We start from the raw sequence: 27,845 nt of genomic DNA on the forward strand, positions 1-27,845 counted from the left end.
CTTCAAGCAACTGAGCCACCCAGCCAGGGAAAGCATTGCCTTCTTATTTAGCTACTAGTGGCCCGGTGTACGAAATTCATGCCTGGGTTGGGGGGCAGTGTCCCTCAGCCCGGCCTACCCCTCTCCAATCTGGAACCCCTCGGGGGATGTCTGACTGCCAGCTCATAAAGGCTCACCTGCCTGCCTGATTCCCCCTGACCACTCTGCCTGCCAGCCTGCTCGCCCCTAACTGCCCCCTCTTGCCAGCCTGCTCGCTCCCAACTGCACTCCCCCCACCACTGGCCTGATCACCCCCAACTGCCCTCCCCTCCTGGCCTGATTGCTCCTAACTGCCTCCGCCCCGCCATCGTGGCTTTGTCCGGGAGGACATCTGGAAGGTCTCCCATCAAATTAGCATATTACCCTTTTATTAGTATAGATCAGTGATGGCAAACCTTTTGAGCTTGGTGTGTCAGCATTTTGAAAAACCCTAACTTAACTCTGGTGCCATGTCACATATTGAAATTTGTTGATATTTGTAATCATAGTAAAACAAAGACTTATATTTTTGATATTTATTTTATGTATTTAAATGCCATTTAACAAAGAAAAATCAACCAAAAAAATGAGTTCACGTGTCACCTCTGACACGCGTGTCATAGGTTCGCCATTACTGGTATAGATGGTTTCTTCCTCTTTTTTATTTGCATTTTGAACAATTTTTTTAGTTGTTGAGACTCTGGAAATTTCCAGGCTGAATTATGGCTTCATTTTCTTGAGAGGAAGGAGTTCTTTAAAGATATGGCTTTATTAGTTTCCCATTTTAAATATTTTCTTTTTATCACCCATTCTCCAAATGTTATGAGAAAGGGAAGGGACTTAGTATTTTCTATGCATATGCTAAGTGCCAGACAATCTTTCACATTATCTCATTTAGTTCCTGGTACAGTCCCTAAGATGTGTTAGTATTTTCATTATTTCATAGAGGCAGAGATCAAGAACGATACAGATCAAATAACCTGCTAGTAGGTGGGGAAGGTGAGATTTGAATAGCATCAAGTCCGACATAGACCCCTTGTGTTGACTAAAATTATTTTAATGTTTCTTAAGTGAACAAGCATAAAACTAGATGTATGACATAAGCATGCCTTATGATATTGATATAACTGTAGAACTAAAAGCAAATACACAAACTAAGTCCTCAAATAACATTAATAATGGACAGTTAGTATGACTTTGTTGAAATAAAATGGAGACAGTATAAGTACAGTAATGATTCTTTTTACTTTGGTATTTCTAACTGCTATGTGATGATTTCATTTCCACATTATTGTTTTCTCTTAGAACTGTGAAAATCCTAGATTTGTACAGCACATTGTGATACAATTTAGACTTCGCTTGGCCCAAATGATTATTTTATTATGAAATCCCACCTCTGTTCATTAGCCCATAATAGTAAAAAGGAACTGTATTACTGGAATGTCTACTGCTTGAAGGTGGGCCCTTTGTCTGCCTTTTTCACTGTTGTGTTCTTGGTATCTAGAACATTGCCTGGCACATGGTAGGTGCTCAATAAATCTTTATTGAATGTAGGAGTTAATGAACAAATAAATGCCTGGGGTTAATACATTTTTAAATGTAAATGCAGGCCCTGAAATTTTGTGGCAATAATAGCTTGTAAGGTGGTCTTCCAGATGATTCAAAATGTGCTTATATTGCTGAGGTAGTATTTCCAGATATTGTTCATTGATTTCTCCCTGTGTTGGCCTCCCCAGCCTTACCCTTTCCTCCTACCCAGGCCATTCAAGCAGGTTCTTGGGCTCTAGGCCTGTGACCTTATGGGAGAGATCTGGTTGGTCAGAAAAGCAGAGATTGTTTGCAAGCTTTCTTGATTTCTGTTCCCTAAGCCTCCAGATGAAAGCCGTTTCCGGCTTTCTTTTCCTCAATGTGCTGCTTATCTTCCATTTATACTCTTCATTCTTCTCAATCCAGATCTGTGCCCTCAGAGGATGGTCATATGAATTGCATCATCCAGTCTCATGCCTTTTGGCTTCTGCTTGGATTTGGCCAGTGGGAGGCAGTGGCATGAAATTGGGGGAGGAAGAGGGGCAGGTGTGGGAGGGTGAAGGGGGCACATCTCCATGGCTATTTGTTAGGACTTTCTCCCACAGAACCCCCCATGTTTGGTATTTTGGGCTCAGTGAAAGGCCATGGAATTGTGACAAAACCCTGGAGATGTGGGGGCGAGGGAGCTAGGAATCTGAGGTTGTCCTCCTGTTGTAATCGTAGACTCCAAGTTAGAAATTAAGTTTAGTTATAGATAATTAAGTAATGGTTTTTTTTTCCCATACATAAGTTTGCATACCGTCTAAGCTTTAGCATTTTTTTAAAGGTTATCATTAAAGTGGAAACTTAAAACTTAAAAAATGTCCTAGTGATCTCAATGAACCCCTTTCTGGAATCCAATTTGAGACACACTATACTATGCTAAACTTTGTGTTGTAAAATTCTAAAAGCTGGTTTCTTGTGTGCATGAATAAAAGTTGTGATTAAAAGTTACACTCGGGGAGGTAGCAAAACATAGTGGTAAGAATGAAGCATCTGAATTCCAAATCCAGCTTTGCCACTTAACAGATAAATGACTTTCAGAAAGTTGCTTAATCTCTGTGCCTCAGTTTCCTCATCAGTAAAAGTACACAAAACTTTGAGGGTTAAATAAGATGTGTAAATAACTTAGAAAGGTGCACATAGTAAGCTCTCAGTAAGTTAGTAGTATGCTATCCCTAGTCAGTCCAGCATTCATTTATTTCACTAACGTTTACTTATCACAAACCTGCCATGCACATCAGGGGCACTCATGCAAAGATGAATAAAGCATTTATCTGTTTTCAAGTAGATGGCTAGCTGTTCACCAAAAAATCCATTTCTTCTTTTTCTTGGGCACAGAGGGAGACGATATTTCTTGCACCCTTATAGGTAGGCATAGACTGTAACTATGCCCATGATTTTTCTAGCCAGTGATTTGTGAATAGTATTTTACATGTCACTTTTGAGCCAGGGTTTTTAAGAGACAGTTGTGCCCTCTTTATACTTCTCCCCCTTCCAGTGTTTTGATGCAGAAGAGGACAAGGCCCTAGGAAATGACACAGCCACAAAACAGAAGGAGTCTGGGTTCCTTTCTTGCTTTGTGGAAGAGAGCCTCACACTGAATTATAGGTTTTGGAAAGAGATAAATTTCTATGTTCTTTCAGTAAGTGTGTACTTTTTTGAGGGCTGTTTATTATTAGCAGCTAGTATTATTCAAATTAATATATTCTCTTATAACTATAACCATAATGAAAAGAGTGGATTTTTGTAGTCAACTATGTTGTCTAGTTGGATTCAAATTTTCAGGATGGGGAGGGGAGGGTAGAAGCTAGAAAAATGGAATCTTTTTGCATCCTGTTTTTCCTTTTTTTCTGGAGCCATACTTCTCCCATATCCTCCTTATCTCCCTTGGTGTTTCACCCTGGGCAGTGTTTCCCCCAACCCATTCCCCATTATTTTCTTTGTTATTAGAACTCCCAAGCAGCAGCCTTCTCAGCTCAGCCATGAATGGCATCTGCTAAATGTGCTGGCCCCTTTTCATATCTGGGTCATGCTTTGTGTGTCTTTATGCATTAGTATGACAAAAAGCTCTTCCTGACCCTTCAATTCCTTTCCCAAATGATCAATTGGCAGTTTGTACAGTAAGAGGTTGGTCTTCCAACAGCCCTTAAATAATGTGACTTACTAATCAAAGGAGTTTCATAATACACAAGGCACTTAACTGTTTCTCTTGAAATATAATTTATTGTTACTTTTGGAAAATATATATATTTTTTTAAATTTCAGGTTAATTACACACTACTTTGTAAGACAGAATACCTTACTTTTGATCAGCACTTTTCTGGAATAAAAGGCCTACACCTTCACTAAATGGTAAAAACAGGTAGTGGTTCCCATACTGTTTTATCACCATTCTAACAACCTAAATTATGGAGTTGACAAAGATACTTCCTAGGACACACACAAACACCATTTAGCAAATCTGTACCTGCCCCTAGACAGGCCTATCCAGAGGAGGCTCTAGTGAAGACGGGCGCTGAGGGTGCTGCTCTGACTCAGTGTAGCACAGAGTAGCGGGTCAGTTTCAGTGTGGCCCTGCTCCAGGTTCGGATGGAGGCCTCCCTAAAGGGAGGTGTGGGTGCTACCCAGTTCACTCCCTTCTCCAGGGCACTGCCAATCTGCAACCTTGGCTTGAAAGGTATCATAACACAACTAAAAACAAATATAGGCACATTTTTACCTGGAGCTGCCAACTGTCCTGGATTGACCGTTCTCATCCAGTAAGCAAACCTGAATCTCAGAAAAATAAACACTTCAGAAACATTTGAAAATTCTTTCTCTCCTCTCTCTCTCTCATTCTCAAACCCTGAAACCAAAAGAAGGCGATACTTCTGAAGTTGCTGTATGTAGATTCAAGTGCCTACATTGATAATATTTGCTATCGGGACTTTATTTTACATTTTAAAATAATATTTCAACTCTGACAAAAATTATCCTTTTGGCATGTTTTTAAGAAATGAATGCTTAACATGTGAGCTTTTAGAAAAAAGGAAGGGAAATTAGTAACTCAATACATCCAAGCATCCAGCAACTTCTAAATCCCTGAAAAAGATCAACACAAGGCAGACCTCTTGCAGATTTCTTAAGTTTTCTGTTCTCTTAGGCATGCCAATCAGAGGGCTGGAACACAATTTGGGAGCCAGGATTGGCTTAAACCAAATTGTGGTTTTTTCATTTTTCTCTAGCAATGGCATTCAAGCTGGTAATAATAGCCGCAGCCTAAAGTATGCCCCCAAAAGTGGGCAGAGTAGGGTCTGGCGCACGGATATTTTTCTGATCTGCTCTGCAGAGGGTGTCATGTTCTGGCCTGTTGCTACAGTAGTAGTGACCACCCACTGGGCATGCATTCCCCTCTGGTTTGGCAGGGAGAGTTGTCAAGGGAAAACACAGACTTAAGTGCCAAAGATCCTCACTCATATCACATCTTTGCCCTGAACTTACTGCAGCAGGAAAGTTAGCCACCTACCATCCATTTTCCAGCACAGTGGACGAGAAAGATTACGGAATCTTGGTGCTGGCTGGAAACGGACAGCTGCCATATTATAGCCCCTCTCAGAGTGACCTTGACAGAATTAGTGAGAGTAATTCTTTCAGTGGACAGAGATGCAAACGGTGTAATTGGTGGCTCACTTTATAAAGAGGGAAAAGTGGCCTGAGGTAGAGATTGATATGAATTCTGGGACAAGGGTGAATGGCTTGGCTGCTTGGTAAGGGCTTGCAAGGAACCAGATTGGAAGGTCTATGATAAGGTAACCTGGGGAAGCAGCATGATGATGAACTTGTGGTTGTGGGCACAAAGTTTGTATATCTTATATTAATGCCCACCAGAGAACTCCCACTGCAAAGGAAGCGCTCAACAATGAGGTAGACAAGATGTCAAATCTTGTGGATGTGGACAGCTAATGATGAGCCTTGAGGAAACCAGACCACCCACTTGGTGGCAGAGTAATTTCAATACTTGCCCTGACCACTGATCTATTAGTACCCACCATCCAAAGGCTCACAGAATTCCTGACCTATTGAAGTGGCATCCTGCACAACATTGTGGCAGTGGGCAAGTGAACACAAGAGCCACTGGTCTCACCAGATATCGGATCACCCAGGAGTAGCTAGTCTAAAGGGACAGTGGAAAGACTATTGAAGGCTCAGCTAGGGTGCGAGCTTTGGGGCAATGGCCTTTAGTGTTAGGGTGCTGTCCTCCAGTGTGCAGTATATGCACGGAGGCAGTGGCTATGCTGCTATGTCCCCAATACAGGAACCAAGGGTAGAATTTGGTGTGGATCCTCTCACAATCACTGCTTCTCAAGCTTGCAGCTCTAGGCTCTGTCCTATTAAAGGTCCTGGTTCCTATGAGGAAACACCAGGCAGTCATTGAACTTGAAGCTGTGACTATTGCCAGGTCATTTTAGGCTTTTCATGTCAGTGAGAGAACTACATTAGTGGACAAAATTGACCATAATGACCACAAGGAGTAGGGTCGCTCCACATAATGAAAGCATGGAGGAGTGGACTGGAGCCTAGAGGACTCACTTGGGCGTCTCCTGGTGTCTCTTGGTGCTTCCATGCCAGGGATAATGGTAAATGGGCCCCTTCAACAGCCATGGCTTGATAAGGTCAAGGCAGCTAAGGACTCAGGGCTGAGGTCTGGGTCAGCCCATTAGGCAGGTAGCCTCGGCTGCCTAGAGTACTGGCCAAGGGTGAGTGAAATCTAGAATGGCTGGTGCAGGAGGGAAATGAAACCTTTATCTTGGGAACTGCTTTCCAAGGAACTCGAGAAAGATCCCCAGCACCTGGCACAGGATCTGGAACCTAGTAGAGAGGCCCTATGTGGTTGACTATAGGAGTTGTAAGGGTGCTCGAGCTGTTTGAGAAGGGCTTAGGACTCTCAGGGGGAGGTCTGTGTGTTAACACGTGGCACTCCCAGCCCCTGTTTCAGCAAAGTTCACTAACTGTCCCTCACACAGAACCAGGTCTCATGGTAAAGGCACACACACAGCTTTGGATGTGCACCAAACCACCTCGCTGCTTGCCTCCCCAAGCCACTGTGTCACCAGCAGGAACTCATTATTCCCCCAGAGTGAGAGCGACAGAGAGAAATATAATCGCTTAAGGCTTAACCATTTTCTTTCCCCAAAATAAAAAAGCCAAATCACACATGGCCACAATTTGGGTGCTGTGTGACTTTCACACTTAACTGGTCCACACATAAGTCAGTTGAATGTTTTTGCAAGTGACTGACTGAATTTAGTTTTTAAATTATCCAATGTACCTTACCCCGGTAAATTACCAAAATAAACAGCAAGGGTAATATAATTATAGCGTTGACAGTGGTCTAAGGCTCAGGTAGGGGGAAAAAAGGCTTTTCTTCCACCCTTTCTTTTTTAAAAATATTTTTAAAAATTGATTTTTAGAGAGAGGAGGGGAGAGAAAGACATCAATGTGAGAGAGGAACATCAGTCAGTTGCCTCCCAAACATGCCCTGACCAGGGATGGAACCCGCCATGTTTTTTAATTCTCACTCCAGGATATTTTTCCACTGAATGTTAGAGAGAGTGGCAAGGAGGGGGAGAGACAGAGAAAGGGAAACATTGATGTGAGAGAGACACATCAGAGAGACACATTGCTTGGTTGCCTCCTGCACGTGCCCCAACCAGGGCTGGGGATTGGGCCTGCAACCGAGGTACCCTTGACTAGAATCGAACCCAGGACCCTTCATTCTGAGGGATGAAGCTCTATCCATTGAGCAGAACTGGCTAGGGCAAGCCTGTCACCTTTTAATGTACAAGACCATGCTCCAACTAACTGAGCCCTACTAACCAGGGCTTGTCTGTCCCTTCTTTTCTCTCTTCTGGTATCAGCTGGTGGGAGATGAATTCTCTGATATAGGAGCTATCTTCTTCAAATGTAATCATAGGCATGGATGGGCCCAGAACAGAATTGGGTTTTTGTTTTGTGTGTGTGGTTTTTTGTGTGTGTTTTTTGTTTGTTTTTTGCCTTGTGCCTAATCGCGTGAAGTAGAGACTTTTCATATAGGATCAGAAATCTATCAGTCTTTCTCTCTGGTTCCATCTTTTTTTGCTTTCTCTTAGCTTTGACATTTTGACAGTCTGGCTCAGTGACTTTCAACTCTTAAGTCTCCAGCCCATTCTTGTGTGCTAGAACTTTTGTGACATACTTGAAGAGATCGAAATACTCAAAACAACAGTTAAAAAAACAAGCAATAAATTATCATGTGATCACTGCTAGAGTTTAACACTTTTTTGTGGTGTCTAGGAAAGCATGCATGGTAATTGCCTCATTCACCCAACAGTTATTCATGCCAATGTTTTGTTTGAGAAAACCTTATCACTGCCCTGGCCTTTCACTTACATGCTTAAATTAGCATAAATGTTATCTTTATTGGCCCAATAGAAGTAGACATTTTACTCCCTTACAGTAAGTTTCACATAGCTTTACATTATTATTACAACCTTCTCACCTCTGTTTTTTTTTTTTTCCAGAACTGCTTTTATTTGGATAACTGACTGAAGGAGTCTCCTGTGTAACCAAGATGGAAGTCACAGTATGTTGTTACATACACTTAAAAAATGTCTCTCTATGTACAGGAACTTGCAGATTGATGTAAGCATACATTACTTCCCAAGTACATTCCTCCCCTTATTCCCAGAGGAAAAAGAAAAAGCCATCCAACCAGGCAACCCCTTCAAAATAACTTTAATACAAAGATGTAAATATCTCTAAATCAGAAAGGTTCTTCTGACCGACTGGATGTCATGGAAGAGAACACGGAATAGAAGTGATGACGACAGCTTGACTTCAGATGGAGGGCCATCTGATCCATCTCCTGGGCCTGGTCCATGTCTTCCCATACTGCAACTGTCCAGCATGATACAAGGTACCCTGCTGCTTCCTCACCTCAACTACCCCTTCAAGGTAACTAGAAAAACTTGTTAAAAAAACAAAAGGGGGGAAAAGGCATCAGGTTATCTCATCCAGGCTGCGCGCCCCAGGCCCCCGACTGGAGGCATGCCTGGTGGGGGGATGGGTGGGGACACAGGTGGCTGTCCTCCAGGGGGGACAAATGGAAGTGGGTAGCTAGCTGGAGGCAGGCCCAGGCCTAGAGGAGGGTGAGGTGGAACGGCATGGGTGGGGGGCACGAAGTTGGGGTTGTAGGTGGGTGGAGGTGGAGGGTACCAGGGAGTTGGGGGTGGGATGGCAGGTGGGAGGAAGCAGGCTGGGAGAGGGGGCACCAGTGGTTGGGGTGGGTTGGGGGGGTAGACATGGTAGTAGGGCAGGTGGGCTGGAGGCCCGTAGGCAGGGTGCAGGGCGCTGTAGGAGGGGCCCTCAGTCTTCATCATGGACTGCAGGCTCTGGTAGCCCTCTCCAGACATGTAGGAGCTGGTGGTGGACATTCTGGTTATGTAGCTGGAGGGTGGCGGTGGCCTGTGTGGCAGCGGTGGTGGCTGGTGCACAGGGGCCGGGTGGGCCAGAGGAGGAATCTGGATTTTGAGGAGATCACTGGCATCCACAGGGCCTGGTGGCTCAGCCTCACCTAAGGCAGTCGCGAGGGGAGGCTTCCGGTCTGGTGGTGGGTGGGCCAGAGGCAATGGAGGGTGAGTGGTCTCTATTTTGGGAATTTTCGGTGGTGGTGGTTTTGCTGCTTTGTTCTCTTCTTTGGGAGAAACAACCGTGGCTCGCTTCACCTGGCGGGGGGGAGTAGGCTGTGGGGACAGTTTCTTGGGCTGCTGGACTTGCTGTGGCAGTGGCAGCGGCGGCGGCTGGGTTGATGTCTGTGGGTCCTTCTGTGGGCGCTGTGGTGGTTCAGGGCCTGGAGCCGACTGTGATGGTGGCACTGGTGGCACTTGTGGTGTGGGGTTGAGCGATGGGGGCTGATGCAGCTGATGAGGCGTGTGATGAGGCATCTGTTGTTTTCCTTGTGAGTACAGATCCAGGATTTGGTGGCAGATATCTTCCAGAACATCCATAGGGACATCTTGCACAAACTGCTCCCACCATCTCCGATTCATGGGTTTGGAGGTCCATTCTTGGATTTCAAATTTACACAAACGACCTGTGAAATACATCACTGCCACTGCTATGATCTCTGGTTCCCACTGCAGTGACAAGGTCGTGCAGAGACTGTCATTTACAAATGTCCATGCCATTTGAACCAACTTTTGAACTTTGTTTTTATCACCTTTGAGTTGTTTTGCATACTTGAGTAGGAACTGGTATGGATGTTCTACCTGTAAATCAAACTTTATAGTCTGTAGTAGGATTCTCTCCAGAACCATTACTTCTTCCTTTGGGTCATCTCCAAACTGGCCAAATTGTACATCATTTAATAAACTACGGGCTGTTTTGATGATGTCTTTACATTTTTTGGGTGTTTCTTCTACTTTCCCAGCCAGAAAGAGACAACAAGCTCCTGTTATATATCTTGGAAATTGCTTAAAGGAATGAAACATATAGAAGCGATGAAAATAAATTATTCCAGTTGCCAGGGTATCATAGTGTAGTCCCAAATGTGTGCCCACATCAGAGATGAACCGAGCCCCCTCTCGGCGGTACCTGGCCTCAGTGGCTGGGTCAAGTCCTTCTAGCTGAGAGGGTGTATGATCCAAGTCTTTCTTATCCCAGTACCAACATGGTTTTGTGTGGTACAGGTTTGCTGGGGTTACTGAAGGGCTTGAATTTTCTTTATTCGCCTTCATTTATTAAAGTAGACTTGTTCTTTTCAAAAGATTCTCTGAAAATGTTAGAATCCCCTTACCTCCGGTAAGTCCCTCAGCAACATCTCTCCTTGCCGACTGTGGCCATCTTGGACGTGGGATCCTTGTTGGGGTCCAACCCCAGCAGGTCCAGGGGTCCCCAAAGGTGTGGACGGAGTTGGCGAAGAAGGAATGACACGGAGACAGCATTCAGTTGATCAGCAGCCTAGCCAGGATCTCTAGCCAGGATCTCCAGCCACGTTCTGTTTTTTATTGTCGTGTTACATCTGTATTTATACCAGTTGATTTTAATCCTATCAATTTCTATTCCAAAGGTTAGGGCGTTTCTTATCTCCATTCCAGGAAGTAAAGATTATGTAGCTTAAGGGCGATTGTTCATAGTTAAAGTGATTAACTACCCGCCTGGCATTTAGATAAGGGGTTTTATTCCCTCCCTAACTTCAGGGAAAAATCCATACCTGGGGAAACAACCTTTCTCGGAGAGGAGACCTTGGTTAAAACACATAGCACCAAGAAGGTGAGCAAACAGTATGCCATATACGGTAGGTCCCTTGAAACATATGCATGCAGATGTTTCTTCCCTGCAGTGACTGTGTCAAACAGCAAGGATGGACTGGCTTCCGGCAAATTCTCCCCTTTTTATTTTTTTAAATGATAGCGCATGTAAATCAGCGGCCACCTCTCTGATTGGGTTGTTTAAGACTCGGAAGAAGACTGACAAGCAATGATAGCGAGCATACCTATAAACATAGTGGATGGAGTGCACAAGGAGCCTTGTTCCTGTAGAAGGTTGCTGGCCTCTTCAGTCAAGGGATTTCAGCTGTCCTCAAGCCGGGGATTTGGTTGTCCTTGTTGATCTGGCTAGCAGGTGGCGTCATTGGCGACAGGCTTCCCGAAGTGTCAGCGAGTTGAAGGGCTGCATCAAAGGGTCCATCAGGGCCGTGCTTGATGGTGGTGTCGGGCTTTTGGGAAACAGACCATAGAAGTGAAGTCCTATTTTCATTACATCACATATCAAGAGGGTACATGTTATGAATACTAATATTGGCCTTGATCACCTGGCTGAGGCAGCATTTGTCAGGTTTCTCCACTATAAACTTACTTTTTTCTTCTCCCTTTCCACTGTGTTGTTTTTGAGAGGAAGTCACTGTATATAATCCATTCCTAAGGAGTTTTTCTCACCCTCCTTGGAGGTGGAGGAGCCACATAAATTATTTGGACTTCTTCATGGGAGATTTGTCTCTTCTCCCCACTTATTAATTCAGTCACTTATTTGTATCATATTTATATGGATTCTTGGATACTGCATGCTGGGTATATTTGTTTCTAGTTGGGAGTTGTTTCTCTTAGGCCTTCTCAGAAGAGAGCACAGAAATTTATGTGTATATATTAACCCCTGTGTGTACACACTGTCTTTGAATAGTTCTATATGTAACCATCTATAACCATCTATAATAATAAAAGCATAATATGCTAATTAGACCGGACAGCTGAACGACCTCCCAGATGTCCTTCTGGACAAAGCCGCGGGGGCGGGGACCAAGGCAGAGGCGGTTAGGGGCAATCAGGCAGGCAGGCAAATGGTTAGGGGCGATCAGGCAGGCAGGCAGAGGCGGTTAGGGGTGATCAGGCAGGTGAGCAGTTAGGGGCAATCAGGCAGGCAGGCAAGCAAGCAGTTAGGGGTAGTCAGGCAGACAGGCAGGCAAGCAGGTAGGGATGATCAGGCAGGCAGGCAGAGGGGTTGGGGCAATGAGGTAGGCAGGCGAATGGTTAGGGGCGATCAGGCAGGCAGGCAAGCAGTTAGGGGTAGTCAGGCAGGCAGGCAGGCAAGCAGGTAGGGATGATCAGGCAGGCAGGCAGAGGGGTTGGGGCAATGAGGTAGGCAGGCGAATGGTTAGGGGTGATGAGTCAGGCAGGCGAGTGGTTAGGGGCAATCAGGCAGGCAGGCAGAGTGGTTGGGGCAATCAGATAGGCAGGTGAGTGGTTAGGGGTGATGAGTCAGGCAGGCGAGTGGTTAGGGGCAATCAGGCAGGCAAGCGAGTGGTTAGGGATGATGAGGCAGGCAGGTAGAGTGTTAGGGGTGATGAGGCAGGCAAACAGGTGAGCGGTTAGGAGCCAGCAGTCCCGGATTGTGAGAGGGATGTCCAACTGAACTGGCAGTCAGACATCCCCTGAGGGGTCCTGGATTGTGAGAGGGTGCAGGCCGGGCTGAGGGACACCCCCCTTCCGTGCACGTATTTTGTGCACCAGGCCTCTAGTATTAAGACCAATGTCGCCAACTCTAATCACCTGGATCATTCTGGCCTCCTCCCCTTTCTTACCTATAAATCCTCTCTTCAAAGAGTGAGAAGCCTGTATCCCACTAGCCACCATCCACTTCCTTATTCAGTTCCAGGATATATGCTGAGTAGTATCAGAATTGTTAATCTGTGCCCTGATGGGAACCCATATTATCTGCTAGAGTGCAGTTCGATTCCTTTGCCTTCAGTCATGCAGACTCCAGTCATTTCCAAAGCTGCTTAGGCCAGCACCCTTCCCCTTCCTTCTTCAGTGAAGTTGCTCTAATATATATAAATAAAACAGCCTAAGCAACCATTATGACCGAACGACCAGCCAGTAGCTATGATGTGCACTGACCCAAACCTTGCTGCTGGGGCCCTGACAGCCCTGAATCTGGTTCACCCGCACCCCGGACCCAGACAGGAGGGAGGAGGGAGCCCGATTCCTCGGGGAATCGGCATTGGTTAGCTTGCTGCTGGGGCCAACCTCCCGTGGTCCCTCCCCCCACAGGCCAGCCCCCCCTATCAGCCCCGATTGCTGGCCAGGCCTAGGGACCCCACCCATACACAAATTCATGAACTGGGCCTCTAGTACATTAATAATACAGATTCTCACATCATAGTTTGCCTTCCTTCCTAGACCTGCCAATCTTATAAATGACTTTTGAAAATTTTGCACACATTAACATTCACTCCGTGCTGTAAAGTTCTATGGTGTTGTGTTTTTGTTTTTTTTTAGCTCATGTAATATTTTTTATTAAAGTGTAACACACCTATCAAAGTACACAAATCATTAATATATAGTTTAATAAATTCTTGCAGTGAACACATCCTTGAAACTAATACCCGGATAGATAAACAGGACATTAAGAGCCATCAGAAGCCCTCCCTTGTATCCCCTTCCAGTTGCTACTTCCCCCACCCTAGAGTTACCATTATCCTGGCTTCGAACATCACAGATTAGTTTTGCCTATTTTCTAACATTATATAAATGGAATCATTCAGCATGTGCTCTTTTGTGTCTGGCTTATTTTGCTCAGCATTATTTAAAAACCATTTTAACTAAGATATTGACATAATATTATATTTGTTTCAGATGTAGAACATAATGATTTGATTATTTGTGTACATTGCAAATTGATTACCACCATAAGCCTAGTTAATGTCCATCACCACACATAGTTACAAATTATATATATATTTATTGTTGACAGTATTACAGATGTCTCTCATTTTCTCCACTTTACCCCCCTCCATCCAGCCTCTATCCCCACAAGCCTTCACCACCCTATTGTCTGTGTCCATGAGCTATGCATGTAAGTATATAAGGGTTTTGACAAATGTGTAATGTCATGTATCTGCCATTACAGTTTCAAACAGTTTTACTGTCGTAAAAATCCTCTATCCTTCACCTATCGTCTGTCTCCTCTCCCCTCTCTCCTGGAAACCACTGACCTTTTTACTGTTTCTGAAGTTTTGCCTTCTCCAGAATCCTCCTTCCTATATAATAAAAGCCTAATATGCTAAGTGTCCGGTCGGCCATTCAACCAATCAAAGTGTAATATGTTACTGATAGGCTAAGGCTGCTCAGCCACTCGCTATGACATGCACTGACCACCATGGGGAAGACACTCTGACCAATAGATTAGCTTGCAGCTGGGGTCTGGCCGATCAGGGCTAAGTGAGAAGGGCCGGACATGCCCTGGAGCTCTCCCACGGTCTCTCCCCAGCTGGCCAACCTCCCACGTCCCTCCCTGACCCCGATCATACACTGGTGTGGTCCCTTGGCCTGGCCTGCACCCTCTTGCAATCTGGGCTGAAGGACCTCCCCCCCACCCCGTGCACAAATATTTTTTTTCTTATTAATTAAATCTTTATTGTTCAGATTATTACAGTTGTTCCTCTTTTTTCCCCCCATAACTCCCCTCCACCCAATTCCCACCCTACCCTCCTCCCTCACTCCCTATCCACTGTCCTCATCCATAGGTGCACGATTTTTGTCCAGTCTCTTCCCGCATCCCCCTCCCCCCTCCCCCCCCAAGAATAGCCAGTCCACTCCCTTTCTATGCCCCTGATTCTATTATAATCACCAGTTCATTCTGTTCATCAGATTATTCACTTGATTTTCAGATTCACTTGATGATAGATGTGTATTTGTTGCTCATACTTTGTATCTTTACCTTTTTCTTCTTCCTCTTCTTAAAGGATACCTTTCAGCATTTCATATAATACTGGTTTGGTGGTGATGAACTCCTTTAGCTTTTTCTTATCTGTGAAGCTCTTTATCTGGCCTTCAATTCTGAATGATAGCTTTGCTGGATAAAGTAATCTTAGTTGTAGGTTCTTGGCATTCATCACTTTGAATATTTCTTGCCACTCCCTTCTGGCCTGCAAAGTTTCTGTTGAGAAATCAGCTGACATTCGTATGGGTACTCCCTTGTATGTAACTGACTTTCTTTCTCTTGCTGCTTTTAAGATTCTCTCTTTGTCTTTTGCTCTTGGCATTTTAATGATGATGTGTCTTGGTGTGGTCCTCTTTGGATTCCTTTTGTTTGGGGTTCTCTGCGCTTCCTGGACTTGTAAGTCTCTTTCTTTCACCAGGTAGGGGAAGTTTTCTGTCATTATTTCTTCAAATAGGTTTTCAATATCTTGCTCTCTCTCTTCTTCTGGCACCCCTATAATTCGGATGTTGGTACACTTGAAGCTGTCCCAGACGCTCCTTACATTATCTTCGTATTTTTGGATTCTTTTTTCATTTTGCTTTTCCGGTTGGGTGTTTTTTGCTTCTTCATATTTCAAATCATTGACTTGATTCTTGCAATCCTCTAGTCTGCTGTTGGGAGTCTGTATAATATTCTTTATTTCAGTCATTGTATGCTTAATTTCTAGTTGGTCCTTTATCACAACCTCGAGGGTCTCATTTGATTGCTTGTAGATCTCATTAAGTTTATCAGCAGTTTCTAGAAAATTCTTGAAAGACCTTAAAAGTGTGGTTTTGAACTCTATATCCAGTAGTTTGCATTCCTCCATTTCTGTCATTTGTGTCCTTTTTCTTTGTCTCCACATTTTTTATGCTTTCCTGTGTTGATAAAGTGGTTTTCTGTGCTGAGTGTCCAGTGGTTCAGCCTTCCCAATTACCTGAGGAGGACACTCTTGGTGCACCCCCTTGTGGTCTTTGTGCACAGTCTTGTTGTAGTTAAGGCTTGATTGTTGTAGTTATCACTGGGAGGAATTGACCTCCAGGTCAACTGGCTGTGAGAATCAGCTGTGTCTTCAGTGGGAGAACTTCTGTGCTGGAGACACCCCTCTGGGGCAAGACTTGCTTCAGTGGGGCTTTGGTGCTCACTGAGTCTGCCCCCTGAGTATGTCCTTTATGGTTCCATGGAGCTGCAAACTGGATGATCCCACTCTGACCTCTGGGTGGCTCCTGGATCTCTAGGGAGGTGCTAATCTAGCCTTTGCCTGAGGCTATCCAGCAAAAGCCTCCCTGCAGGGCTTGGTCTGGGTGGGGCAGGTCCCACGGGATCAACAGGGTGGGGCTAGCAGTTATGGCTGCTCTCAGTCCAGCCCTCAGAGGCTCTGCTTCTCAGTGTCCCGGTAATCGCTGCAAGCCCCTCAGAGAGAAAGCTACCCTCAAGTTCCGACCGATGCCAGACAGTCCCGCTTCTCCCATATGAGTCTGGGTCCCTAGAGACTCGCCCGGAACTGGAGCTCAGAGCCTGAGACTCCCTCCCAATTGAAAACGACAACTGCGCCCTCAGCCCACTCTGCATGCACCCCCGCACCTTAGTATTTTACTTCCAAACTGCGCCTCCTCTGAGTCTTGGTATGCTTTTCTCTTTCCTTCTAGTTGTAGAATTTCCACTTAGCCAGCCTTCCTGTGGTTCTGTGCCGGAAGCCGGTCCATCCTTGCTGCTTGACACAGTCGCTGCAGGAAAGAAACATCTGCACAGCATATGTTTCAAGGGACCTGGCATATATAGCATACTGTTCTTAATATGTTTGCTCCCCTTAGCACTGTGTGTTTTAACCAAGGTCACCTCTCCTAGAAAGGTTGTTTCCCCAGGTAGGAATTTTCCCCTGAAGTCAGGGAGGGGATGAAACTCCTTAACTAAGTGCCAGGCGGGTAGTTAATCACTACAAACAATCATGCTTAAGCTACATAATCTTTACTCCCTGGAATGGAGATAAGAAACGCCCTAGCCTTTGTAATAGAAATTGACAGGATTAAAATCAACTGGTATAAATACGGAAGTAACAAGACAATAAACACCAGAACCTCTCTGGAGATCGAGACCAGAACTTGGCTCAAGATCCTGGCTAGGCTGCTGATCAACTGAACGCTGTCTCCGTGTCCTTCCTTCTTCACCAACTCCGTCCACACCTTTGGGAACCCCTGGACCTGCTGGGGTTGGACCCCGGCAGTTCTGGATGATGTCCGTTCCGTCTTTTAGTTGTATTTTTGAAGTGGTTGTTTGAGGCAGCAAACTCTGGTGTTTATCTGTGCCGCCATCTTGGTTTCTCCCCGTGCACAAATTTTGTGCACTAGGCCTCTAATGTCATATAATTGGAATCATATAGTATGTAGTCTTTTACTTAGCAATATGCGTTTAAGTTTCCTCCATGTTTTTTTGTGGCTTGACAGTGCATTTCTTTTGTCACTGAATAATATTCCATGCATGGATGTACCACAGTTTATCCATTCACTTGCTGAAGGACATCTTTGTTGCTTCCAGTTTTTGGAATTATGAATAAAGCTGCTATAAACATTCATGCCAGCAACTTTTTTTTTTTTTTTTTTACTGACTATATATACACTCATGACTTGTGTACTTCTTTGAACCAGTTTTTCCATCCTGCTAGTTTCTTCATTAATAACATGTGCCCACTATACACTGAGTGGCCAGATTATTATTACCACCTGACATTTGTAGGCAAATTAGCTATAATTTCTCGCTGAAGTTGCTAGAGGGCCAGACTATTATAAAGGTCTGAATAGTACAGCATACCTAAGTATCATTGCTGATCAAGTTCATCCTATCATGTTGATGGTGTATCCCAATGGAGATGGCTTCTTTCAACAAGACAATGCGCCATGCCACGGTGCTCGTATTGTGCAGGAGTGGTTTCAAAAATATGAGGGAGACTTTACCTTGCTTAGGTGGCCCCCACAATCACCAGAACTCAATCTAATTGAGCATTTGTGGGATAAAGTTAAAAGAGCCATCAGGCAGCTGGTTCCAAAACCATCAAATCTCACAGAACTGGACAATGCTATTCATCAGGCATGGTGTCAGATTCCTCGCATCACCTTTCAACATCTTGTGGAATCAATGCCAAGAAGAATCGCCACAGTATTGAAGGCAAAAGGTGGCCCAATGAAGTACTGATGGGGTGGTCATAATAATCTGGCCACTCAGTGTATATTTCTATGAGAATTCTGTTCTTAACCTTTTTGACAACCATATCGTGACATGCTATTTTTAGAATGTGTCTGGGGTGATATAAGTAAGGTATTTTCTTTTGTAGCTTGGGACACATATTGCATGACCTCAAGGTCATGGCTATCAACCTTATATCCATTGGCATGGACCTTCATGTGGCCTTAGATTGGGTGAGCACTTTTAAAAAAGATATGTTTTTATTGATTTCAGAGAGAAAAAGGGAGAGAGGAATAGAAACATCAATGATGCGAGAGAATCATTGATAGTCTACCTCCTGCATGTCCCTACTGGGGATCGAGGCCCCAAAGCCGGCATGTGCCCTGACCAGAATCAAACTGTGACCTCCTGGTTCATGGGTCAGTGCTCAACCACTGAGCCACACCTGCTTCCACATGCTTTGCACTTCTAAGGGTAGCCACAGGGGAACATTTCTGATGATTGGTGCTATTGTTGGAGACCTCTTACAAGAGGTTGTTGAAAGTATGACCTTGCTTTTAAAGCTCCTCAGGATGGTTCTGTGTGCCCTTCAGACTTCTATCAGGTCACTTTAAGGACATTGTTCTTATAGGGAGAGTGGCGGGACAGTGGGATGGAAATAGTGCTGGGTTTGAGGACCCTTCTGCTACTCAGTGCCAAGTCCTTTAACACCTTGAGCCTTAGCTTCTTCATTTTGTAACGTAGGAAACATAGTGACACTGCAATACTCTGACTGATGAAATATACTCATCCATTGAGATGTTTTTCTGAGATAAATGAAATTATATGTATGACATGCTTTCTAAGCACTATAGACGGATAAGTTATTACTGTCTAGTACAGGGTTTGGCAAATTTCTGTAAAGAAACAGATAGTAAATATTTTCAGCTCTGCCCTTGTAGTTCAAAAGCAGCCACAGACAGCACATAAACCAATGAGCACAGCTGTGTTCCAATAAAACTTTATAAAAACAGACATATGCTGACTTCTTGTCTAGAATAAGCATGGAAAAACATAACCCACTCCCTGCTCCCTTCTTCCTGAAATCTCTTCCAAATACAGTGCTGGAGAGGACATTCAGTAATTCCCTGAGTCTTGACTCATAGACTACAAAGTCCCTAGGTGGGCTGAGTTACTTAACAACCCAGCTTTTTAAAAAACACTACTTCCCTGCTTTCTACATGGGATCCCATCTTCTCTGTGGGTGGAGCCAACCCTGCTTCTGTAGAAACTACCACTTTTGTCTATACATAAAACTGATCACGCACTCTCCTGGGCCATATGATTGTCTGGGATGACCAAAACCCTGTTATATCCTGAGCTGAACCAGAGAGAAGCAGGAAGGAAAAGGACTTCAGATCTTTACCTGCATCTTATGAGCCAGACACTGTGCTAGGTGCTTTTCGTATTGGACTCACTTAAAACTGGCAGTAATTCTGTGAGATAGGTATTAGCACACCCATTTTACATTTGGCAAGTTTAAATTCTGTAGTTAGAATATTCAGCTTTCCAGATACGTACATTTCTTCCATAGTCAGGACATGCCAATTTCCATAGAGAGTAGAAAGTTATTTTGTCAACTCAAGGTAGCTCAGTTACTTCTGGACTTAAATGTCGCTAGTACAGTTTTAAACCCAATGAATGCAAGTTTCCCCCCACTCCTTCCTTCACCCCTTGTCTTTGGAGGTGAGCTAAGTTTTTGGGTCACTGGCGTAAATACCGTCTTGAGGGGAGAGGTAGACACCGGTTTCCGTCCTTGCGGCATTTTCCTGAGTAGAAGTTTGTCTTTTCTAGTCTTCATGGTCCTCATGGTTTCCTGTCATGTCTGTGGGATCATACCCTCCTCCTCCTTGTTTCACACCCTGGCTGCTCTGGGACTATGGCTCCTGCTCAGTCACTTACCTGTTTGTCCAGGAACTCAGGAACCTTTTGCTTATGGTTCTATGAAGCTGCCCTGAGAGTCACCTGACCAGGAAGTTCCCTCAGCCATTGTTAGGCTGATCCTCTGGTGCCAAGCTGGACATGAGTCTTCTTCATAAGAGTTGAATTCTGAGCCAGGCAATGGTCTCTTTGGCCCTGGATACCCTGTAAGATTATCTGGGCTTTCTCTCTCCCCTTCTGTCCAAGGTTTTTGATAAGTGGAGGGGGTACTTCTTTGGGACCTAAATGTTGGCTATAGCCCTGCTGTCCTTTTTTTCCACAGTTGATGAATTCCTCTTTGTCTTTTTTTAAGCAGAAAAAAATCTGTTTATGTCATCTTACATTTTTTTTTTTCCTGTTTTTCAGCTCATAGTATAAACTCTGCAGAATTATCTAGGTCAGTGGTTCCCAACCTTTTTTTGGCCATGCCCCACCTAAGCATCTTTAAAATCCTAATGCCCCCCTCCCCCTGGACATATAGTTATTATTATTCAAAAAGTGAACTCCTATTCACATGGAGGAAGCCTAAAAGGCCATTAACTTGGTCTAAACAAGCTTCCAAAGAACATTGCATCCATGAAAGAGAAAAATAAAAGAATGAAAGGACAGTTGAAGTACTGAGGAAGAAATCACTAAGAAATTGTTAAAAAAAAAAAATCCTATATAATAAAAGCCTAATATGCAAATTGTCCCCTCGGGAGTTCAACCGACCAGGAGTTCGACCGCTTGCTATGACATGTGCTGATCACCAGGGGGTGTCACGGAACGAAGGAAGGCCCCGGCCAGCAGCCCAAAGGCCCCGATCGGTCCTGATTGCCGGCCCGGCCTTAGGGATCATACTCATGCATGAATTTCATGCACCAAGTCTCTAGTAGTAGTATGAAATGATATGAAAAAGTAGCAAATAAAGTTTCAAAACATATAATAAAGAAAAATGCATAAATATGTCACTATATATTTATATACTGTATATGAGGCCCCTAGAACCATAAGAACTTTTAAAATTCACTGTTAATAACTCATTCTCAAATTGTCTCCCTTAAAAATCAAATTGCCCCCCTGTGGGGCATGTGCCCCATGTTGGGAGCCACTGATCTAGATCCTAGTCCCTTAAGAGTTCAACATTGTCTCTTCATTTTTCTCTCTTAAGCCCCCTGCCCGCTGCAGCAAAAAAATTGCTTTGTTTTCAAAATATTGTCTCCATTCTAGGCTCCAAAAAAGCCTAATTTTAAAACTCACAGGTGAGCAGTTATTTCTTTGATTTCAGCATATTTGCCTTTTCCCTAAGAACAGTGTTTGTGGATAACTGCTTTCGTTTAGTTTGTTCATTTTTTCCCCTAGAGATAAACTATGAAAAGCTTAAGATCACATTCAATACAGATCAGTTTAGGATTCTGTTTATTTCTTTGTCTGAATGATGAAGGCAAGGGAAAGGGCACAAAGAATCAGAAGGAGAAACCTTGGATAGCATCTCCAAAGTATCCTCTGTGCATCCTCACCTATGAGGAAACCGAGGTCCTGAGAGGTTGACCAGTTGGCCAAACACCACACTGGAGAGAGTGGAGGATGCGGGGCTCCTAACTGGGTCAGCTCCAGGTCTGCCTGATTCCAAAACAAACACTGGAGTGGCGAAAGGAGTTTGCAGTTTCAGCAGTTTCAAATGCTGTAGAGAAGCCCAGTAAGATAAGAATGAAGACAGTTTTTTGGATGAGGGGCTCATGGGTTACCTCTGTCAGGGCTGTGCTCTGTCCATGCATGCTCAGAAGCCCTGATCCTGGGGCCAGATGTACCACTGAGGTGTTGCTGATTGTGAAGAGCTCCCCAGGAGTGGTGTGTCCTTGCAGCATTTTATTCTTGGGTGTGCAGTAGAGGAAGGTTCTAAAGACTAGAATGTCAGTAAGAATATACAGTACTTTACATAAGATACCTGGGTGGAGGAAGGTACGGATTTGAAGAAAATAAGAAAATTTGGCTCCAAAGCCCATCTCTTATTTGACACCAATCCTATATAATAAAAGCCTAATATGCTAAGTGTCCGGTTGTCTGTTCAACCAATCAAAGTGGAATATGCTAAGGATATGCTAAGGCTGCTCAACCGCTTGCTATGACATGCACTGACCACCAGGGGGCAGATACTCCGACTGGTAGGTTAGCTTGCTGCTTGGGGTCTGGCTGATCGGGACTGAGCAAAATGGGCCGGACATGTCCTGGAGCCCTCCTGTGATCCCTCCCCAGCTGACCAACCTCCTGTGTCCCTCCCTGGCCCTGATCGTGCACTGGTGGGGTCCTTCAGCCTGGCCTGTGCCCTCTCGCAATCTGGGACCCTGCAGGTGATGTCGGAGATCTGGTTTTGGCCCGATCCCACAGGCCAGGCTGAGGGACCCCACTGGTGCACACATTCATGCACCGGGCCTTTAGTTATATCAGAAAACTGAAGTCCAGCATCTCTAGAATCTAGGTGGTTTCTGCAAACTATCTCTTTGGACTTCCGTGGCATTGGGCACCAAGTTGTCTTTGGCCTCTTTGCTCATTAACAACTAAGGGTTTAGTAATTTTATCTAAAGTGTGCAAATTGGGATTCCTCCATTAGTTCCCTGATTCTCTTAGGAAAGAGGTAATCTTGGTGACTCGGCCAATTTCTTGTGACAAAGAACAAAATACAATGCAAGCAGCCCAGGCTGACAAGGAAGATCACTGTTGGAGCATAGGAGACAGCATGGCGGGTGGGAGCTAGATGGCCATGGGTTCAAATCTCAGTTCTTGGAAAAATTACTTAAGTTGTCTGGTTTTCAGTTTCTTTACATAGGGGTTGGAGATAGAATATGTCATGTTCCTAACCCATAGTAGGTGCTCTCATAACTACTATACAGTCAGCACTTTGTGCTTGGTTACATGGGGCCTGGCCTAGCTCCTTTGCTCCAGGGCACAGCCATTGATTTTAAGAATCTTATAATTCCCTGCAGCTTCCAGGCATGATTTTACGGGGCATGGCAATGAGCAATGATTAAAGAACACAGCAAACCCTGGCACCAAAGTTTGGAAGACTGGCCAAAGGACAATTCTCCATTCCTGGCCAGGAGGACTAAATGGAGACCCTTTGGCTAAGCCCACTTAATGACCTCTTTGGATGAGCTGTTGGCAGGAGTCTCCTCACTGGCAGCTGACTCCTGCCTAAGTTGCACGGGTTATCCCTGCTTTGCAGATTTAGGGCTAATAAGTCCTTGGAGGAAGGCTGGAGACTGGGACACAATCCTGGTCATGGCAGACAGGGCTGGACTGAGATAGTTCATTCATAAACTCATTCATTGAAAATTTGAAAACCAAGGGCTCTGCCTCTGGCAAAGTAACATAGATTTTCCAAAAACCTGTTTTTCCCTGGACTTTTGCCTATGGGGCGATATGTGCTTATTTGAACAAGGATATCTAGGAAAGGAAAAAGGATGAATAGGTGGAGCAAAAACTTTTCAACATCTGCTTTATGATTTATAAAAGGGATATAATGCCATGCCATTAAGGGAATCTTCCCAGGAAAATGTTGCTATTGTACAACGAAACATCTTGTTAAAAAGCTTGAGTTTGCCTGTACTTCTAAATCTGTTGAGTATAACAGGAAGAAAAGAGATTCTATTCCACTGCCATTTAGAAACAGTTTCTAGAGCTTTTCCCTGACTTGGCTATATGCTGGTCAATAGAATGAAATCTGTTTTACCACCTGATTCTTTTCACTCAATCTTCCATTCATTTTGATGGAGTAATATGTATATTATACATACATTCAATATCTTGGCTATGAAATAACCAACTAATATCAACATAAATTCCTTCCTTTCTCATGACTTTTCTCATCCTTCCGTTCTTTTAATATTTCATAATTGACTGGCCACATTCACCTTTCTTCTTAATTCAGTAATTTTTAGGCTTCTCAGCTAACTTGTAGATTTTCTAATGTAGTACAGAGTTTTCTTTCATATTGCCTTGAGCACTTGTACATAGCATTTGGCCTGGAAGAAGGAACCAGCTCTACCTTTAGGGTGTTTTGTTGAGAAAGGATTCAGGCAAGAAGTGATGCTTGCACTCAGTCTTAAAGGAGGTACTTTCCAGGTAAAAAGGATAGGAGAGGAAATCCAGGTAAAGTATGGGGTAAGAAAGAGCATGGAGGAAAGTGCAGGTGGACTGTAAGGCTGTTCTGGTGCTTGGTGAGGGCAAGTGGAGTTGCAGCTGGGAGAAAGGTGAGAGAGGTGTCTGGGAACCTGGTCACCAATGGCCGTATGGCCCCTGCATGGATGTCCTCCTGTGGAAGATTGTAAGCTGGGGGTAAAGGGTAGGATGGACTTTGATTTAGGGATGGAAGAATGAGGAACCTGACCGGATTTGAATTTTTGAAAACAGCTGTGACAGCAATGTGAGCAACAGGCAAATCTTAACCTCCGTTTCCTATTTTCTAGAGTAAGGACTTTCGGTTTTGCACCAAGATTAGAAAAGATTATGTGAAAGTAATAAATATATTTAAACTAATATTATTTTTGTGTGAGTCATAAATGAGTTAACATGCTTACTTTTTAAAGAAGAGATCAGCTTTGTGATTGGAGGCAAAATACATATGCTTGGTAGTGGTACCTGATTTATAGAGCTTTTAAACATCTGTGGGGTTTTTTGTTTGTTTTTTGTTTTTGTTTTTTAATGGGAGCAGCTATTGCTATTTGGTTGTCTGCTTTACCTTAAACTCTACTACAAATTAGGATAGGGGAAGAGCTGATGAACATTGATTATTGAAGAGGAAAAAAAAGGTCCACTCCTCCCACACACCCCCCCCCCCCAATTGTGCCTTCATTCTTCCAAGAGCCACTTGAAAAGAAAAATGTTTTCCATCTGCTCATAGCATGTAGCAAGCCAAGTGCCTGAAAACCTCATCATAGTTACCAAAACTTTTTTCCCCAAAGAGTAGGAGTTGTGAGTAGGTGAATAGAAACCTGTTGTGTAAATAGCTTAACATCCAAAGGAGTAACGTACACGAGGCTTCTTATAATGTGTGATATTCATCTGATTTTATTCACTGAGCCTATTAAGAAGGACCCTGGTACTTAAAGAAAATTAGGACATTTTCAAAGCTCAAGTCTGAACCCTGCATCACTCCTTGGTGATGGTGATCCAGCAAATCACATCACCTCCCCGAGCCCCTCCTTTCTCTGTAAAATGGGGAATGTAGGAAGTCCTACTTCATAGGGCTGCCGGGAGGATGACTTGAGGTCTGATTGAAGCCCTCCAGTCAGTGGCAGACAAATGATAAACACGCAGTAAGTCATTAGGGCTGGGATAGTGCTGGAGCTGGCACTATTCTTTTCTGATGACAGCATCAGACATTTAATTTCAAGTTGCTTCTGATGAAAAAGAGGATTGAGTTGAGTCTATGAGCCTGAAGATGCAGGGCCCAGACAATGATTGGTCCTTCCAGCCTGTCCAGGCCACATGCACAGGACAGCAGGGCATAAAGGTGCTGAGGAGATGGCCATTCCGTGCTGCAGAGACAGCACGAATGGGGACCAGGAGCAAGGCAACACAGTCCGCGCAGCAGATGTGAAAGTCAAATTGTCTTTATTCTTTTACCATTGTATTTGAATGGGTAGCAGCACTGCCTGGGGAGCTTGGGAAGGGAGGAGAGGGGATCTGTTGGATGGAAATCTTACCATTGAGCATCAGTTATATCTGGTGCTTATTTTAAGCACAGTTCATGTTAGACTTTTCAATGGCAAATCAAGGAGTAGACGGAAGATAGGCTCAGAGGAAAGGTTCTTTGCAAAAGTTCAAAGTGGCCAAAAGTTTATTCTTGCATTTCATCATGCATATGCCTTGGAATTGTGTAATTTTTATTTTTATTTTTTTCAAATTATGTAATTTTTAGAACCTGACAAACTTTCCAGGTAGCACATAGCTGTCCCCATCTTTCTAGCATCTCTGCCTTTGGCTGATGTGATGCCATGCATTCTTGACAGTCAGTATCAGCTCTGGTATGGGTCTAAAACCAAGTATATTCATACCTCAGCCATAAATCAGGATCTTCTAGACAGCCAGATTCAGGTGCTGTACTCTTCCCAGCAGATGCCTCTCCGCCACCCCCGGCCCCACCAAAATGAGGAGAGGCACATCCTGAGTTAAGCTCTGGGCTTGGCCAGGCACACAGCAAGGTGTTGGTTGGTGATGAGCTCAATGCACAGCCCACTTGACTGAGCCATGTATGTGCTCAGGCTTAACTACACTGGCAAAATCTGTAAGGGTATTTCTAGATATTTCACATGATTGACTCCTCTGAGGAAATGATAACGTTTAAAAATATATATGTACACACACATATTTAATTATTTTTTTAAAACCACAACTAAAAGATTCTTTGCCATTGGGTAAAATTAAATCTGACAAGAAACCCTATGAGTTTTTATTAGTACCATATTGTTTTCTTTGGCTCCATGTATTATATTGGTAAAATGGCAACGATGACAAAAATAAAAAGGAAAAAAATTGTAAAAAAAGGCACATATTTTGTACAAAAATACAGTTTTAAAAGCTCTTTAAGTATATTTCATATTATTAAGAGTTGGCCTATATATCTCTATGTCTGCATATTTTTCCTACATTTGGGATTTTAGAAATGTCAGGTACTGTTTACACAGTATATGTGTAAGTTCTTCCTAAAGGTCAACAATCAACGATAATCTTTTTATAATCGGAGCATTCCATGTTTTGGAAGATATGATTTGCATACACTGTACAGTTACTGGCTGATAAATCTATGTGACTCAGTCCATACTAAAAATCAGTATCTCATACTGGGGGAACATTTTAGTTCCAAAGTCCTTGAGTAATGGCAAATGGTAAAGAACATTAGCTGTCAATTTTTTCAGGAGTTAGTTTTCAGTGCTTTTTCCAATCTGGTGAGCAGGTGATACGATCAGAAGGAAGTATCCTTTGCCTTTGAGAACTGTCCGAAAATTTGCTCATGTTATTATCACAGTCCATTATAATGCAGATGATAGCACTAAAAGAGAGGGAAAAGGATGGGTGTTAGTTTTTGTTGTTTTTAAAGAATAACATTAATGTATAATTTAAAAAAAAGAACGTGTTTTTTTATAGGAAAGATTCCAAAATACATAATTTAGTAATGTTTATTTTTTCAAAGAAATGCCTAGCAGTTCTTATTCAGGTGAAGTAAAAGGTAAGATTCATTTCAAAGGAGCCTATTCTGGGGAAGTGTAGTCCCAACTCAAATCCCAAATGACCAAACAAGGGAAACAAACAAACATGGGTAAGCTTGTCACTCGCTACTGATTTGTAGTCTCTTGTTTAGATATTTGTGTTCTTCTCTAACACTTTTTTTCTTTTTATAATGACCATTCTAATAGGTATGAGGTGTTATTGTGGTTTTGATTTGCATTTCCCTGATGATTACTGATGCTGAGCATCTTTTAATGTGCCTGTTGGCCATCTGTATGTCTTTGGGAAAGTATTCAGATCATCTGCCATTTTTAAATTAGACACTTTTTTTTTGCTAGAGTTGTATGAGTTTTTTGTTTTGTTTTTAATGTATTTTGGATCCTAGTCCCCAACCAGATCTATGATTTGCAAAAATCTTCTCCCATTCAGTAGGTTGCATGTTCATTTTGTTAATGGTTTCCTTTGCTATGCCAGAGGCTTTTTAGTTTGAAATAGTCCCACTTGTTTATTTTTGCTTTTGTTGCCTTTTCTTTTGGTGTAAAATCCGAAGTTATTGCCAAGACAGATGTCAAGGGGTTTATTGCCTGTTTTTTTTTTTCTAGGAGTTTTATGGTTTCAGGTCTTATATTCAAGTCTTTAAGTCAGTTTGAGTTAATTTTTGT

At 43.5% G+C, this 27,845-nt stretch overlaps 2 protein-coding genes and 1 long non-coding RNA gene across 10 annotated transcripts in view; 1 reads left to right on the forward strand and 2 right to left on the reverse strand.

The window, feature by feature from the left end:
* LOC132239742 (uncharacterized) overlaps positions 1–27,845 on the forward strand; it is a 60,566-nt gene that overhangs the window by 15,697 nt on the left and 17,024 nt on the right. For 2 of the 8 annotated variants that reach the window (XR_009454143.1, XR_009454140.1), the window contains one exon: positions 18,167–18,251. The exons of the other annotated variants lie outside the window; for them this stretch is intronic. This is a non-coding gene — a long non-coding RNA (uncharacterized LOC132239742). The remainder of the gene's footprint in view (positions 1–18,166; positions 18,252–27,845) is intronic. 8 annotated transcript variants of the gene reach the window in all.
* On the reverse strand, positions 8,462–10,423 carry LOC132239739 (cyclin-K-like). Its single transcript, XM_059706505.1, has one exon. It carries the CDS (start codon positions 10,338–10,340, stop codon positions 8,610–8,612), a length of 1,731 nt encoding a protein of 576 aa, XP_059562488.1. The 5' UTR covers positions 10,341–10,423; the 3' UTR covers positions 8,462–8,609.
* The window catches only part of COLEC12 (collectin subfamily member 12), a 179,475-nt gene continuing 177,182 nt past the window's right edge, over positions 25,553–27,845 (reverse strand). The window contains exon 10 of the mRNA XM_059706502.1: positions 25,553–27,007. Coding sequence (XP_059562485.1) covers positions 26,988–27,007 — 20 coding nt within the window. The 3' untranslated portion in view covers positions 25,553–26,987. The remainder of the gene's footprint in view (positions 27,008–27,845) is intronic.

Source organism: Myotis daubentonii, chromosome 8 (genome assembly GCF_963259705.1).
Source record: "Myotis daubentonii chromosome 8, mMyoDau2.1, whole genome shotgun sequence".
Classification (NCBI taxonomy): Eukaryota; Metazoa; Chordata; class Mammalia; order Chiroptera; family Vespertilionidae; genus Myotis; species Myotis daubentonii.

Coding starts and splice junctions, on each gene's coding strand:
- LOC132239739 (XM_059706505.1), bottom strand. CDS start 10,340: ATGAAGGCGAATAAAGAAAATTCAAGCCCTTCAGTAACCCCAGCAAAC.